Here is a 16,751-nt window from a genome sequence, read left to right as displayed (position 1 = left end):
ATTACATTGGCATCGTGATGGTTCGAAGATAAAATTAGTCTTAAAGATATATTTTATTTATACGGTCACAAATTATAGATACGTAAAACACATTGAACATCACCGGCCTAATTACTCACAACTCGAGTAGTTGGGCAAAGGCATACAAATAATGAATTGAACATATATATTTATATTTTCATTCGCGTATAAATATTGGGTATAAAAATAAAGTTTGACAATTTAGTAAATTATAAATTAAATAATTTTGCTTTCTTCCCCATATAAATGGAATAAATAACTCGTTTTATATATAAAGTTCTATTTACATACACTTTATTATATACACGATTATCACTTATTTTATATTTTATATTTTTATTTATTTATCTAATGACAAAACATAAAAAAGAGTAAATAAGAAATAGAAAATTATAAAAAAATTATACAAAACGTCACTTTATAATATGACAAAAAAGTGACTATTTTTAAAAAATTAAAATTTTAGTATAAAAGTGTATGATTTATGATTTTTACAAGTTCTCTGATTTTTAACTGGTTACGAGGACCAGAGAGAGGAGACTGATGCGACTTCGCGAGGGTTTCTCATTCTCTTCTGACTTCTCGAACATTCCATGAGGCTCGGAATCGGGTACAGAAACCGCGCCAATAAATTTTGTATCCGCCTCGACGGGGCGTCCTGGCGGAATTCCTACGAAACCGATCCACGGACTCTGTACCCTCGATTCGACGAAAAGACCTCGCGATCTGTCACCTGAAAGGTCCCTCCCGGCAATTCCTAGTTTCCGGACAAAGATATAACCGCAGAAAGTAAAAAAGAGACTGAGAGAGCATAAGCCGAAAATGATGGAGATGGCTTGCCGGAGTTCAGAGCATGCCGACGGGACATCTGCTCCCAAGCTCTCCGATGCGCTGTTATTCACCACTATGTGCATTATAGGGCTGCCTGTTGAGGTCCAGGTCAAAGACGGAGCGATCTACTCGGGCATCTTTCACACTGCATGCGTCGAAGAAGACTACGGTGCGTGTATCGAATTTGTTGTAGTTTTAGAGATGGATTACTTGATTGCTTTTTGTATTGTTCAGTAGACCATTTATCGGTTTGCTTTGTTTTGTTTGTACTTCAGATTCTTGAGACGATTTCATTTTTTGTTTAGCCACTGGAGAACTTGTTTTGTCGATTTGATTCGGAGAGAGAACTTTGGTTGGCTCTGTATCTGTTTTGGATATTCATGGTTTTCTTCCAAGTCGTATTTGTGAAAGTTTTCGTTGATTTCATGTATTGCATGAACTAGAAATGTGTTGTTGAATACAGAATGTAACTATTGTTCGGCGTCAATTTTGTCGATGAATTTCCGACTTGTGAGATTTGTGTAAACTTTATTAATTTGTCTTCCTATATCTCCAAACTCTGTGTGTGTGTGTGTGTTTTCCTTTCTGGTTAAGTATGTTCATTGTGTTTGGTATACTCTTATGTCTGTTGATTCATGTTTACATTGGCAGAACTATATATTTTTTTCAATCGACCTTATCCGGTGTTGCATCTTGTATTTTGTTTATTAATCGAGCAGCTTAAATCCTGAAGTGGACAGGAAGGCTGTAGGAAATTAACAGCAATATGATTGGGACTGTATGAATAACAATAAGTCATAATACTATCTTGCAAATCAAGAGAGAGACAGGAAAAGGATCTGGAAAAAGGGTGAGAAGTATTTTTTTTTTGTTTCTTTCAACCATTTCTGCCCGAAGGATGTGAAGTCGTAGAGGTTCAAGAATGTTTTGACAGCATTAGAATGTTATTTGGAAGGGGGAGTATCTAATTTTCCTTTTTACTTTTTGTAAGTGCTGATACCAATGAATACTTGAATTCTGGTTGGATTTTAATTATTTAAAACCTCTGTTCACATGTCTAGAGATGCTAACCTTAAATGTAGATTCTCTGTTTTCTTTCGAAAATCAGGAGATAGTAAATGAAATGGCTATGTATCAAACCATTGCTCTGGGAACTTTTGGAGAGAGAGCAAGAACCTTGGTTGTTTATATTTATAATAGATAATGGAGTGTTATTGATTTTTGATATTCTTGACTATTGCCGGCATTGTGTTTTGAATAAAAGCATTTGTACTGTAGTCTTTTGGCTACCCTTGTCTGTAAACCTCTTTGGATATTTCTTTGCTCTTTTTTTCCTAATTTGGTTTTATTTGTTGGTTCTTTATTTAATCCTCTTCTTATGGTTGTTGACTTTTAAAGCAGCTTGCCCGTTCATGATAATAATTATTACTCATATTTTTTATACTACCGCCATTTATGTTATCTTTGTTTTATTTCCGTTATGCTTACCTCTGCTACAACACCCTGTACTTACCATATGTCAGGATAAGGTTTTCTTTTTCGATTGCATCAATTAATCTAGCTTTAAGGGTTTTGAATGTTGCTCCTGATTGAAGTCCTTATGTATTGGCTGGGAAATTGCCATATTATGAGCAACCTTGTAGTTCCACAGAATTAGTGCTTTATTTCTATATAATATATATATTGTGAAATTGCAGTATAGAGAGGATTAGGGAAGAAGAAAGGTGAAAAATAAAGAGATAAAGAAGAGGAACAAGCGGCCCTGAAGGCTGCACTGAATGAGGGCTCAGAACTCGAGCCCTCTCTTTTACCCCATCACTTAAGTGAAAAATTATATAAAGGATCATTTTGCCCTTCATTACAAAGATGCTTATAACTCCATAAATTCAAGTCAGAATTCCATGAAAATTGGAATATAAAGTCATGATATGAAGTCTAGCTTGCCGTAACTTAATAAGATCCGTATGGGACTGTGAAATAACCAAAATACCCCTATTCCGGTATTCTAACATACATATATTGGTAAAGTACAAAAAGTTGGCCTCTTCTATACTTACTGGCATTTTTGTTGTCTTTGTTATATTTCCGTAATGCTTACCTCTGTTATAACGTCGTGTACTCGCCATATATCAGGATAAGATTTTCTTTTTGGATTCTATTAATTGTAGAGTTTTGGACAGAGCTCCCGATTAAAGTTCTTTTGTATTGGCTGGGACATTGCCATATTATGAGCAATCCTGTAGTTCCACAGAATTGGTGCTTTTATTTGTTTCTCTCTCACTCTTTCTATAAATTTTGGTAAAGTACAAAGAGTGTGGCCTCTTCTATGCTTTTTATAGCTTTACATGGTTACATAATCGGTTGATTGCATCATGGAGAGGACTAATTATTAGGTTTGCTGTGTAGGCATTGTTTTGAAGAAGGCAAGGAGGACCCAGAGAGGGGAAAATGGGAGCACTAACTTAAAGGAGGGAGCACTTATAGATACACTTGTCGTGCTCTCTGAGGATCTTGTTCAAGTAGTAGCAAAGGTATAGGATCTTAGTCCACTAAAATGGTCAATGCTTTTGGTAATTTTCTGATGTAAACAGTTGCTTCATCAGGGTCTTTTTTTCCCGGGAGATGGAGTTGTTAGTAATGCAGCAGGTGATGTTTTAGTAGCTTCAGGACATGGGCAGCAAGGCACTGGTCTGCACCAAATAGAAGGAGAACCTAGTAAAGCTTTTGAAATTCTTGCAGTTGAAGGATCCCATATTGGGGAAATTAGGTAATTGTTTTGTTACCTCTATATGGACAGTATCATAGATCTCTAGTATTTTGCTTCATTTTTTTGCCTTTTCTCCTTTCTCTAGTTTGATTTGGAAAATACCGTTGTTATTCTTGATAATTATGAGAAAGAGGATTTTATTGAGAAGAATCCTGGATGAGAGAGGTACAAAGGGGGAAAGATTCCAATACAACAGCAGAAGAAGGTGGACGGATGACCTCAATAGACCTGCTAAGAGAAAAGAACATGAAAACTGTCAAAATTAGTCAAAGATTACATGACAAGCAGAGAAAATCAAAAGAACTAAAAAATATAAAACAATCAGTTGAGAGAGAAGCTGTGGCCAATAACGAGGTGTTGCTGGGTACTTCCATCCTAGCTAGCTTTCCTGGAGTGCGACTCCAGGTAATGTGCAATAGAAGAAATTTAATGTCTATAATATTGTAAAAAGTAAAAGAAACATTTTATATTACATTTTGTATAACTTTATTTTGAAAAGGCTAGTACCAAGTTTTATCCGTCTGGACTAAAGACTATTTAAATGTTCATTCATCTATAATCGTTTATTTTTTTGAGAAATGAGTGAAATTTGGATTAAAGAGAGGAGAGAATAACTAGGGATTCTTTCATCTATTATAACAGTTGTATATGTAGAAAAGCTTCAGACCTAACAGCATCCAGTCTAATTTCTTTAATTTCTTGATGGAAAGTAATAATATCTTTTTTTTTCTGGTCAGGGAGAGGCTTCAACATATTCGCTGTTTTTCCAGTTGTTATGGGAAGACAACTAATATCTATGCCTCTTTTAATGTTACTAATGGCCATGAGTGAGGACCGGAATGCATCATAGTTCATTCTTTTAGCTGGCAGGGACACTAGGATGAGTTATTTGAATCATTTAACACCTTATTGTTCTTTTTTTATACTATCTAATATTTTATATACTTATTATGTTTGGATATATAAAAGATGTAGAGACAAAGGAATGAGACTTATGCCATCTACTAGGTTTCGCCTAACTTCTATATTTGAATGGAAAAAAAGGAATATTTTCTTCAATCATTTAAAATCTGTCAAGTGCTGGTCAAACCTTTTGGTTTCTTCCATAATTTATTAGGATGGCAGGCAACTGGGCAATTTGAATTAGTACTTACACTCACCCTCTCAGTATTTGACTTTGATTAAACTCTTTATTCTTTCCAATTAGATTAACTGATTAGTGAGCAACTATATACATTTCAAAATTCATTCCTGACCGGAAAAAAATGCCTATTAGTAAATCATGTACCTGTGGACTATTGGGTTCTAAAATAGCAATGGTGGAGAGTTTGGGTTTTATTTTCAGAATTTTAATGATGTTCATCCATATTCCATTATTCCTGTCATCATCCCCACAACTATAAAGTGAAAAACAAACAAGTGGCTTGCATCTTCACCTTCATGCTAGCACATGCTTTGATAACCTCAAGTATTCTTCTCAAGCATTTTCAGTTTGTGATGCATGCGTCATTTCTCTTGCCTCACTTGAATGCAACTTTACTTTATGCTGAGAAAGAATTCATTACGTCTTATAAAACAATGTAACTCATCAACATTTGCATGTTATCCTTGATGGTGCATACGATCATTCAACATTGATTCTTCTATTCCTAAAAAGTCAAAAAAGTTATTTATATTAGAGGAAAGGAGTACATTGGGCTTCTGGTTCAATTTGTTACAAAGGGGGTTTTCTAATGTGTGCACTTGGGTTCAGGTCTCTGTAGGGTATGGGGTTGAACATTAAAAAAGGATAAATAGGAAAGGAAATAAAAGAAAAAAATAATGCCTTTTAAGTTAATACTGGGTTTGTAGTACTGCTTTTTGATTGCATCGTTTCCACCCCCACTCTCCAATCAAACACATGCACAAGCACAATTCAAGCTGTGCCATTAATCACACACTTTGCAAAACTTTGTCCAAATGACACTATTAAAAGCAGTGTGACTCCTGATCCACAGCCTCATTATTGTAATTCAATAAACATGTAGTGGAAACATTTGGACTAGCTTTTAAAACCTTTCTTGAAGTCAGTCGATCAATTTCTACACCTTAAGTAGCAGGCTCTTATTTCTTCTGAATTTATGAATAAATGTTCGAACTGTCTAACCTGTTACATATATGAAGTTCTGGGCTCATTATGATTACTTGCTTTTCTTGATGTTCGTGGACTATTTTCTATTATCATTTCCTTTGTTGTCATTTTACCTTTAAGACATGGGTCACTTTTTAGTCTTCATATAGATTCTCTTGATTTTAGACAAACTATGTTTGGCTATCAACTGTCAATGCAGGAGTTTGGACCAGATTGAAGACACAAATGCAGCAAATTCCAATTACAAAGATGGCTTCCTCACGAAGGGTGAAGTGGCACTTGATATGATAGAAGGGGAAGTTTCAGACAGCAAATGTAATGTGACTTTAATCAAAGAGGTGAATCTTTATCTTTACTTCTCATTTAGTTTTAAAAAAAAAATGATGGTAATCGGATTTTTTTTCTTAGGTAGACCTCTGATAAAGGCTTGAAAGCGACATTGGAATGAAAAAGAAAAAGAAAAGAAAAGTAAAAGAGGCCAAAAAAAACATGCAACTCTGTTTCTGGAGGGTAGCTGAAGACATGATTGAGACACCCTCTTTGGCTGGAGAATCAGCTGCATGCTTTCCCTCTAAATTGATATCTCACATGGATTGCTCACATTTGCTACTTATTAGTGATTCCAGTTAACCTCCAGGACTAGGATTTGACTGTGAATATAACCTATGAACTTCTTTGAATCTTCTAAAATGATAAGGGCTGGAGAAGGGGGAAAATGGGTTAAATGTATACTATTATATCAATGCTAGCTGCTACTCTAGTCTAAAATATGTAGCAAGTTCCAAAAAAAATAAAAAATGAGGTCTTTATGTTTCCAAAGGCTGTAGGTGACAATTCGAAAGTAAGTATCTTAAGATTGATGCTGGTACTGCCTAATTAGGTCATCTTCATGACACACAGTCTGGTTGGGCAATGGAATAGGGAAAGTTCATGAAAACTGCAAGTCCTAATCCTGTAAATTATGATTATTATATCCATAAGTTAGGGTGAAATGGTTAGAACAGATTATAATTATGTAAAAAAGGACTTGTCTCATCTTCTTCATCTTCTTTTTACTATAGTGGCTTTTAGCAAACTTTAATCTATTAGAAAATTTTCAAATGTGCTGACAGACAGGCAAAGAGGAAGCATCCAGCAATCAAAAGGCTGAAACTGTAAGTTGAAGCAAAGAATGTTTAATCTCTAATGAATCTGAAATTAAATTGAAATTTAATTGTTAAAAAAGTACTTTTTTTTGGTTTTATGTGCATAGCTCATTGTAAATTGTCTGATGCAGATGCTATGCGAAGTTGCATGCTGCACTTCAACCTGTGAGTATAATTTTCCGTTTTAGATGTTTGGGTTCTTTTTGAACACTTTGATTTAAAGATTTATTTATTTTTATTTGGAATCTAGTGTCGACTCAGTATCACAAGATTAAATGAGAAATATGTTTTTAATGCAGCAAATACTTGCCTGGTTGATAAGCAACCAGAAGATGAACCACATGTAGAGCTGTCATCTAAGATATCTTTCAATGAAGAAACTTGTACTAGTCATGTCCATTCAGCTATTGCACCTGAAGGCCAACATATTGATACCCATAATTTTTCAGATTCTCCACCCGCCGAGTCTATCACAGCTAATGCATCCTCATCTTCAAATTCTGCTATGAATGTTAACTCATCTTCATGTACCAGTCCTTTGTCATCAGCAAACGGATTGGTCTCTTCTGTTTTCAAGTCAAATGCAAAGGTAACTCGTTTATATTTTTCTGATGTCACATTAGATTGATGAGATGCTGACAATTGTTATTGTTTACAGGAATTTAAGCTCAACCCAGGTGCAAAAACCTTTTCACCTTCATCTGCTTATTCAAGATTGGCACCGATGTCAGCTTCAACAACTGCTAACATTGGCTATGTTACAAACAATACTCCTGGAGGAGCTGTTGCTACCACGCAACCAGGTGTTGAAGTTAGCTCATTTGCAAGCCGATCCTCTCTTCCAGTAAAATTTGTTCAGTACAATAACATGATGGCTGGAAGTGTTGGAACTGGCTCTCAGTACGGTTTGCCGGTACATCCTCTTTGCTAACCACAGGCTATTTATTCTTCTAGCTACGTAAAATAAAATAGTCAAAATGTAATTTTTACCTGATTTAGAAAAACGGTGATTTTTTTACATTTTGCTCTGTCCTCTTGTTGGTAATGTATATTTCTTGTGACAGTTAGTCTTTGGCTTTTTAGATTGTTGGACACGTAGGTAGTAGGCAACAGCCTGTAAGATACAGTGGCCAATATCCTGCAGGACCAGCATATCTTCCACCAAACCATCCAAATTCTCAAACAGTAAGTTCTTGATTGATGGGCATGAATCCTTCTCTATAAATTGTTTTATAACAATTTGGCTGGATATGCATGGTCCAGGTCATGCTTGGACGTTTAGGACAAGTTGTTTATGTGCACCCCATTTCTCATGTAAGTGATATTTTTTATGCTTCAATGCGTTTATGAAGTAAATCATCATTTTCTTGCTTCTACCTGGACATATTCTTGTCCCATGAGTTTTGGAATCATGATAGTTTTACTTTTTTTGACTGAAGGATGCGATCCAAGGAGCACCTGCTCTGTCGCAGGGGCCAGGGTGCCATCTATTGGGTACTCCACATCAACCACATCTGCCGAAGCATCAAGGTACTTGTTCAGTGTGATCTTCCATAGTTTAAATGCTATTGCTATGTAGATGGAGTTTGTTAGGATATATTCCTTGTTAGAAGTGCAGAAATGTATGCCGATTCCTTATTCATCATTACAATAGTAGTATATATTTTTTACTCATAATTTGCCATTTATATATGGAATTTTTAATGCGTTAATATTTCTTGGTGAGTTTAGCTGTTTTGTCGATCTTATGAACTGAATCTTCATGCGTTGATCTCAGGAAGAGTTACTCCTGCTCTCCAGCTCTGTATGACACCACCCTTAGTGGCTGGTGGACAGCAATCTATTGCACTTCCAGCACAACTTCCTTTCTCCCAGTCTATCCCAGCCATTCGACCTGTTCCAGTGGTTCCCTCGATCACAAGTGTCTTTGGCGGTAAGTTCCCCTGTATGTGATGGTATCTGTGAAATATTGAAACAATTTATCCCCCAGTTTTGTTATTTAGCGATCAGTCAGTTTTCTCTACAAGTTATAATTGTAGTCCTAGTGTCGATCTTCTAGGTGTGGGACGTGTTTATAATTTTTAACCCTGCATTGATACTCACTCGTTTCAAAATATGTCGGCAGGTGTACCCTTAGTTTTGTAAAAGAAATTATGTGTTTGGGGGCAATCATTTTCTGTCGTGTCCTAAACTTGGGAAGGCGTGCCGTCCAAATGGTTGACCAATGGGCCATTTCTGCTTGATGGCAGTCGTGCACCCGAACAGGCGCGTGGACCTTTGACAGCGTCGCTTGGCAATAAGGTTGCAAAATCTTGTCAGTTTCAGAGAAATCCCGTGGGTAATTTTTGTGGACCTGGTCTTTTACTTGCCCTAATTCTTTGGCCCTGTGCATTTGTAGCGAGATAAGTCTCTTTTCATCTAAAAAAGGGAGTTCCATCGTATCGGAGTAATAGAATGTCCTTTGAAAATTAGATTGCCCTTTTGAAAATTGTAATTTGTTGTATGCATTCGATATTCCTTGGCATCAGGTCATTGGACTAATAAACTACTAATAGATTTGAACGAGGGACAGGTTTTTGGGCACAGGTTTTTGGGCAACCTTAGCTTTTGGAACTAACATGATTAGAAGTTTAGTACGAGGAATTCTCTGTTAAAACTTAGTTTGATCGGACAATCGAGCTGGAGAAAAATTAATTTTCGCATCCCTGATCGAAACAAAAAACTCTTATAGCTCGTTGATAAAAAGATGGGCAGAAGAATGTACGAAGAAATTAGATAGGTTGTAGCAGGTGCTAAAATTAGATTACCGTCTGTTATGAAGCGGTGGACGATCCTGAATGTGATGTTTGTCTTAAACTATAGAATTTAGAAACTGTACTTCAAGAAGACTGCAGTGCGACGCTTAGAACTCCAGCCCGCAAGATTCCCGCCCAAGCCTCTGAAATGAAGTGGAATACGAGCACGACTATGAACTCGTGCGGCCAAGAACACTTCCTTCCGAAGGCAGAGGTCTTTGGGCCTCTGGAAGATGTTTGATGTATAGTGAGTGCACCATTTTTACATGGTCATCAATTTTGTCGGCGGTCCAATCGTCAGTTTTTACGGGAGGAAGAAAATTCACTGTCAATGGTGCAGGTCTGACACGCAAACCTCCTTTCCTCCACGCAAGCTGCGTACCAGTAAGCACCATGGGAACAATTGGTAGCCGCGTCTGCACTGCTATATGAACAAATCCCTGTCAATAGAGAAAGTAAAGGAGAATCATATCTCTTGTAATTCATCGACCATTACGCATCAGCTACTCGCTGGGGTTCGAGTTGTATAAGACATGTATGACGACTAGTTAAAATCCCCAAAAACAGTGGAGTCCACTTTAAGGGGGCAGCTCTTACCTTTTTGAATGGGAGCAATCGTCCAGTTCTTGAGCGGGTTCCTTCAGGAAAAATAATCAAAGATAACTTGTTTCTGACAATTACTCGAGCAGCCTTGGGTTGGCGACTAAGTCAGTCAGAGACGTACATTAACAGGCAGTTGAAACCGGAAACTGAGAGGAAAAATGAATTGTACCTCTTTTATCGACTCGATCGCGGCAGGCGGGTTAGAGCGGTCTATGCGAAGATGATTTGCTAATACATACAACTGTCCGAATAGAGGGTACCAAATGATCTGAAGAAAATTAAATTTGAGTCAGTTCGGTAGTTGTTCTCACAAAACACCAAGGTAACGAGGAAATGACTTATAAGATTTCAGATTTTGAACGTCAAAGTGAGGTTAAAAAATACCTCTTTTTTGGCAATTCCAACAGTTCCAGTTGGTGTCAACCACATTATAAGGAAAATATCCAAAGGTGATGCATGATTGCTGATGTAAATAGCATTCAAGTTTGAATATTCAGAACCTTCGATCTTTAAAGGGTTCCCCAAAATCCACATCTGTAATCAAATTCATACCAAGTACAATCAATAGTCCTACTGCGTACACTGCTGTAGAATAAATTTGGTAAGAAATATGGCAGAGAAAACTTGATAATTGTTACACAGATTCTAGAACATATAAGAAAGTCATGGGATCTCAGCACTTTGGGTTTCCCAGAATTATATCTAGGCAAACTTGTTAGACAGATTCTACAACATATAAGAACTTTAGGGGATTTCAGCACTTCCGCCAATGTAACAAGCTTTGTTAATTTCTGTTGACATGGTAACGTGAATGTGTATGTAAACTATTCCTCAAACGGTATCATTGCGGCTTCTGCTCGATTGCCAAAGCAGATCAAATGAAGCTACTTGGAATGTGTGTGCGGAAAGACAGAGTCAGTTCATGTTCTTCTATTTTCATGGACGCAAAAAGAGATGAAATGCTTTAAAAGGACATGCTTAAAATGAAATTCAATAATCAAATGTATAGTACGCAACATTTTCAGTCTGGATTTCGGAAAAGATATCAGCCAACGGAAATCTAAACAGCCTACAAGCGTCTAGTAGTGTCTAGACTAGGCAGAGGTATTGAAAGCATAGAGGTTATCCTCTTTGACCACCCTAGCTCTCCAATCTGGCAACTAAATAAAAATAACAATTTAGTGATGTACCAACTTCTTATAGCAGAAAAGAAAAAAACTATGCGTTAATTTTTATTCCACGACTGGACCACGTAGAACTGATACTCAACACATCAGCTTCGTGCAGCCATCGGAGCAGAGCAAAGGGAAGAAATGATCGACAATGTCAACACAAAAGGCAGAAATTCACCAGTAACAATAGAGAAAGACAGGAGAATTACTCGGTGCGGAGTGCAGAAACCAGATACAAATTATAATCTCATTCGAAGAATTTGGTCGGAACTAACTTTCCTATGATTGAGAAAAAAGGTAAAAACAGAAAAGAGAAATTTTTGCTTTTAATAGAAGAGTGTTTACCAGCAGTCTTCCAGTGACGTGACCATACACGTTTCCTTGCTTGATTCTTGCATTTGGCCATGGAATTAGCAAAAACATGATCAAAGCCCAAATAAAGGTAGTAAACATCATCGTCACGAAGCATGTGACGATTCTTATGCTCGAAATAAGGACAGCACCCCAGCTGTTATCGTCCACAAAAGCCGTCTCCTCTTCTTTTGGTCTCTTGTCTTTAGATTCCTTGGGATGAAACTTGGGAGATTCATCGACTGTATTGAAGCAACTATCCAATCTCCGATTCCGGAGAAAAGAATTTCCAGAACTCTCCATAAAGATTGAAACAGAAACACCGAGTTCTAGCACCGGACAGATTTCAAATTGAAACGGCTAATAAATTTTACGAAATTTCAGCACCTGGCAAAAAATCTCCTAATTTTGCTTGAGTTCTAGAAGTACTCCAACTAGATTCAAGTCAAAATCTAAAAATCAGAAGCAGAAATTAATGTTGGCACGATCGACAAGACAATTGAAATACGAAAAACTATCCTCTCGATTCTATAAAAGATATTCAACCAAAATGTCATACGAAGAAAATAAATCCAATCCACACAGTACAGTCCTTCAGCAGAAAAAATATAAGGGCGATCAGCAAAAAAACAGAATGTCTTCAGACTCTCCGCAACCTCTCTGCGCCGAGCTCGAAAAAACAGAGGATCGAAAAAAATCCCAAGTCCAAGCCAGCACCTCTCCTTCCTGCCATCCAGCATATCATGATGAGGAAAGAGTGGCAGCGATTGCAGAAGAAGAAAAAAACAATCAAGGATAAAGAATTTCAGTGAGAAGACATCATTTAGATATAAAAATTTATGGCGATGGAGATCATGAAACACGTTTGTTGTCTTTTTCCTATTCGTTTTATGTGAAGAGGAAGCGACGCCAGAGATGGCTGGAGAGAGAGGGAGAGAGTCTTGCAGAGTGGTCTCTGGAGGACAAGAGTTCTCACGGGTGGGCAGGATCGCAGCTGGTGGGTCGATATTTATACGCTTGAGAGGGTACAGACGCGCTAGCGTGTGACATTTCTCTGCCACACGCATGGTCTCTATCCGCGAGCAGGCCGTTGGACAGCGGCGCCGAACCTGTGGACTGTGCGTGTGGAGAGGAATTGCACACGCAACCAGCGACTTCGGCGCGCTTCTTTTCCAAAATCGATGCTGAGTGGTCACTGGTCTACTTATCGTTACGGGTAAGGAACGATGAAGGGTGTAATTTCCATAATGCCCTTGTCATGTTATTTTATAAAAAATTAATCTGGGGCAATTATCAGCGTGTATGGGCATCATTTGCGGAATTATGGGGATTTATTTGAGAACCCAAAATTAGGACTCTTCATTTTACCAGATTAAATATTTTATTTAATTATTTAATTATTTTTCACTAAATAAAATAAAAATAATTAAGAGTTATTTCATATTCGATTTTTTATTATCCGATTTTTATTCTTATTTTATTTAATATATGTTTGAGAAATCGATTTATAAAATGCAAACATGATAAATTCTAATTTACTAATAAGTTTGCTTTTCTAAAATATAAAATTATTAAATATATTATAAACATGCTAAATTTTTATTGAGAATATAAAATTATTAAATATATTATAAACAATCATTTCTACTTGGGAAAATTTACATTTCACCCACAAAAGTTCAATTAATTCTTTTTAAAATTACACCTTTCCCACAAAAAACAAAATCACTTGGAAGGGCTAAACTCTTTGCCTGTGAAAAAGAATATATTTTTGTATCAGTATGTTTTAAAAATATTTGCCTACAAAAATTGTATTTTATGGGTAAAGATTTTCAATTTCGCCATGAAATATAATTTTCTTGAGCAAAACCTCTCATATTGGAAACACGAAAACAAATTCTTTCCGTGATAATTTAATGGGAAAAAGTTGAATTACCACCCATGGGTTGGGAACTAGTGTTACTATAGAAAACCTGTGATAGGTAATTTCGGGAATAGGGTTAAGCTAAAAATTCTCGAATCGACTTAATATAAACATATATTTGATAAATTTATAAAATACCCTTCTATATTATAAGATTACGATTTTTTTTTTTAACATTTAGCGTGTTCTTGAGAGTTTTTTTACCATCTTTTAATAAAAGACAAAATTACGGTCACCCATTACCACATGAACAAGTGATTGTACAATCTTTGTTAGAGAGAATTCTTATTAAAACTCCATCTCTAGTTCTTACTGTATTATAAGAATTATAAAAGTTATAATGTATAGAAAATGTCATCTTTTCTATTATTTATAAAAAAATGACAATTTTATTTATTTAATATTTAAAAATAATATTTACTAAGACTTCAAAAGTTCAAACATTGAATTTATATGGACAATGAAAGAAATAAGAATGAAGGAAAATTGAAGTATGTAGAGACTTAAGTCTAGTGATTGAATGTGACAAACAGAGTTCCATTTACAATATATAAACAATAGGAGATTCAACAAATAACTACTTAATTGTTTCATAATTTTTTTATTTTTTAAAATTTATATAATAAGGGTCAGTCTGATCCAACATTTAGTCAATCAATATCGTTTAAAAAAAAATGGAGGGGTGAGCCTCCCCTCTCCTTGACATCCAAATTATAAAACGATTTGGGACAAGGGGGAGTCGGCCCCTATTTTCGATTAGTCTCAAAGTTTGACTTGACTGATTAAGATAGAACCACAGCTTTGCACTAGAATTAGTACGAGTTATGAGGTTAAACTGTTCCAATTACATGGATTATAATGAACCGATTGCTTTCGGTGAAGAAGGTTGAGCAATTTTTTGAGTATCACAGTGCAAGGGGGGGTTAGAGTGAATTTGACAAGTTTTTGCCTAGAAGAAGAAGTTTTACCATGGAAAAGCACAAGGGAAGTTATTCTATTAAAAAAATGGTTAAAAATTATGATTTATAAAATAATGTGAAAAATAAGAGATTGGTGTAGTAGATTGGTTAGGCATTTGCCTTAATAGTTTCATTGCAGAGGTTTTGTAGAGGTCCAACCGGTCCAATTCACGATCGGACCGTTTTTTATCTTTTTATTTGTAAAAATTGTTGTCCTCTATTTTAGAACCGATCCGGTTAAACCGGGTCAGTTCGGTTCTGACGAAACTTACTTCCCTGACAATGGCGTTTTTGCTCTTGCTCGATCTTCTCCTTAAATGCTACGACCATATCACAGAGCCATCAAAACGACAAAGAGAAAACCCATTAAACTCGATACGGAGCTCCGCATATCCCTCTTTTAATGGCCTGAGACTAGGTACTTCATGTACAGAGGCACAAGGTCGCGACGACCACCGACTGCTCAGAGCCGGCGCCACGTTGTGGGCACATCTCCAACTCACTCTCAGCACACACTGTCGTTGACTCTTGTTACATTTTTAAAATCTCGACGCCCGGACGGTGCTTTATACAATCCCCCAATTCCCTACGCAGGGCAATTTTTTACTGTTTTTCTTTGACCACAGAGGCTTCACTTGCTCACTTCACGCTCCACGCTCCAGAATTTCTTAAACTGATAAAAAAAGGCTTAATCTCATCTCATTAACCATCGAAAGCCTGCAATTCCTCAACTAAAAATTGATTCATATGGGTTTAATGGCGTGCAAGCATTGATCATACCAAATTGGGGAGAATTTAATTGGAGCAGGTGGAGCTGAGGAGATGTTTATATCCAGTTAGAGCTTCCCCTGTCTGACACATTTTCTTAAGATTAAGCTAATGTCAACCTTTTAAATATGTAAATCCAGTCTTTCCCGTCCCCGGGAGTTCCCTTCTGCTGTAATGAATGGGTGAAGGGTCATTATCTCTCCTTCTCTGCAAGGTCCCACTGTGACGGTAGGCCAGCAAAGATCCCCTCTTTTCTTCCCCCACTAATTCAAGGCCAACCCAAGGTCGCATGCAGCTGCTTTGATCACCACATGAAACCGCACATGGACCCACCTCCATTACAGCATTGCTCTCAACAACTCCTCCTGTCTCTCTGTGTATTTATATCTGGACTGCTTCGATCTGCTGCTGGAACTGAGATCGCCCTCTGCTTTTTCTTCTCTGTTTCTCTGTCTCCTGGTTCGATATCCATCAATGGGTTGTCTGGTGCGCCCTTGTTCGTACACAAAGCTGGACAGGGAAGACCCGGAAGAGCTGGCGCACCGACGGGCGCAGTGGTTGATTGCTAGGGTGCTGGAGGAAGCAGACGCGAGGAGGAGGAAAGCGTCCATGCGAGTGAAAATCTGCAGACTGAAGATTAGGATGGGAAGGAGGCTGAAGAGACTGAGGAGGAGCATACAGCTAAGCTTCTTTGCCTCGAGGTTAAGTCTGTCTCGACAGGTTGTGGGGCAACTCAAGGTCTGGAAATGGGTGGTGCGAGGGAAGGAAGCTGCAGTAAGCTTGCCTCCTCTGTTTGGTTAATCTAGGAAGAAGAAGCTGCACTGGAGATTGTAATTTCTTTCAGTTGGCTTCTGATCATGAAAATCTGTCCAAAGCTTTTTGACTTTGGAATCTACGCTGTTGAGTTACAAGTTACAAGAGTGGAGAAAATTGAACTTCACCGAAGAACATGTTCTAGCATTTTGCTGTTTCTGTCGTACCTCTCTGTGTGAGTTCTGCTGGGATCAGGGGAGAAGCAGAAAAGAAAAGTTTTAACAGAGAACAATCTCGTTAATCAATCTTTGCCAATTTCACTGTCTAGAATTGTTTCAGATTGTGTTTGAAATGATCAGATGAGAATGATCTCAGAAACGTAAGAAGTTCAGTCCAATTTGTACTAAGCCATTAATTATAATTTGAACTCATAAAGTAACTTTGTAATAAACCATTGAAAGTCACATTAACATAGGTCAAAGTTCAGGAAATATGTCTCCAACCCATTTAACCCAATGGGCAAAATCATAA

General features: G+C 37.1%; 3 protein-coding genes across 5 annotated transcripts; 2 read left to right on the top strand and 1 right to left on the bottom strand.

Moving 5' to 3' along the window:
* The first annotated feature begins 557 nt into the window (after positions 1-557).
* Positions 558-9,469, top strand: LOC137965914 (polyadenylate-binding protein-interacting protein 4). Of its 3 annotated transcripts, none has more exons than XM_068812307.1 (13): positions 558-1,021; positions 3,259-3,383; positions 3,456-3,619; positions 5,950-6,088; positions 6,863-6,904; positions 7,027-7,060; positions 7,195-7,484; positions 7,554-7,808; positions 7,979-8,080; positions 8,159-8,209; positions 8,335-8,425; positions 8,673-8,828; positions 9,021-9,469. In XM_068812307.1, the coding sequence occupies exons 1-13, from the start codon at positions 844-846 to the stop codon at positions 9,038-9,040; spliced, it is 1,647 nt and encodes a 548-aa protein (XP_068668408.1). In that variant the 5' UTR covers positions 558-843; the 3' UTR covers positions 9,041-9,469. The 3 variants fall into 3 exon arrangements, with proteins under 3 accessions (XP_068668408.1, XP_068668409.1, XP_068668407.1); XM_068812308.1 differs by having other exon boundaries at positions 3,444-3,619; positions 7,345-7,484; XM_068812306.1 differs by having other exon boundaries at positions 3,444-3,619.
* Positions 9,470-9,630: 161 nt separating this feature from the next.
* Positions 9,631-12,246, bottom strand: LOC137966631 (1-acyl-sn-glycerol-3-phosphate acyltransferase-like). The gene is made up of 5 exons (XM_068813312.1): positions 11,811-12,246; positions 10,678-10,827; positions 10,463-10,561; positions 10,288-10,380; positions 9,631-10,130 (listed from the first exon to the last, which is right to left on the bottom strand). Exons 1-5 carry the CDS (start codon positions 12,117-12,119, stop codon positions 9,861-9,863), a joined length of 921 nt encoding a protein of 306 aa, XP_068669413.1. The 5' UTR covers positions 12,120-12,246; the 3' UTR covers positions 9,631-9,860.
* Positions 12,247-15,902: 3,656 nt separating this feature from the next.
* On the top strand, positions 15,903-16,497 carry LOC137966743 (uncharacterized). Its single transcript, XM_068813445.1, has one exon. The coding sequence runs from the start codon at positions 15,942-15,944 to the stop codon at positions 16,266-16,268; it is 327 nt and encodes a 108-aa protein (XP_068669546.1). The 5' UTR covers positions 15,903-15,941; the 3' UTR covers positions 16,269-16,497.
* Positions 16,498-16,751: the final 254 nt, after the last annotated feature.

Source organism: Aristolochia californica, unplaced genomic scaffold, assembly GCF_029961685.1.
Source record: "Aristolochia californica isolate CCGP_79_NKW_82.1479 unplaced genomic scaffold, dmAriCali1.0.hap1 SCAF_5, whole genome shotgun sequence".
NCBI classification, from domain to species: domain Eukaryota; kingdom Viridiplantae; phylum Streptophyta; class Magnoliopsida; order Piperales; family Aristolochiaceae; genus Aristolochia; species Aristolochia californica.
This window is presented reverse-complemented; position numbering and strand designations above follow the sequence as displayed.

Bases quoted from the DNA above. Each gene is read 5' to 3' on its own strand.
- LOC137965914 (XM_068812306.1), top strand. From the start codon at position 844: ATGATGGAGATGGCTTGCCGGAGTTCAGAGCATGCCGACGGGACATCT. The intron at 3,620-5,949 runs GTAATTGTTTTG...CTGTCAATGCAG, and splicing joins TCCCATATTGGGGAAATTAG to GAGTTTGGACCAGATTGAAG. The intron at 7,809-7,978 runs GTACATCCTCTT...TTGGCTTTTTAG, and splicing joins GCTCTCAGTACGGTTTGCCG to ATTGTTGGACACGTAGGTAG.
- LOC137966631 (XM_068813312.1), bottom strand. From the start codon at position 12,119: ATGGAGAGTTCTGGAAATTCTTTTCTCCGGAATCGGAGATTGGATAGT. The intron at 10,828-11,810 runs GTAAACACTCTT...ATTTGATTACAG, and splicing joins ACGTCACTGGAAGACTGCTG to ATGTGGATTTTGGGGAACCC. The intron at 10,131-10,287 runs GTAAGAGCTGCC...CTCTATTGACAG, and splicing joins GATTGCTCCCATTCAAAAAG to GGATTTGTTCATATAGCAGT.
- LOC137966743 (XM_068813445.1), top strand. From the start codon at position 15,942: ATGGGTTGTCTGGTGCGCCCTTGTTCGTACACAAAGCTGGACAGGGAA.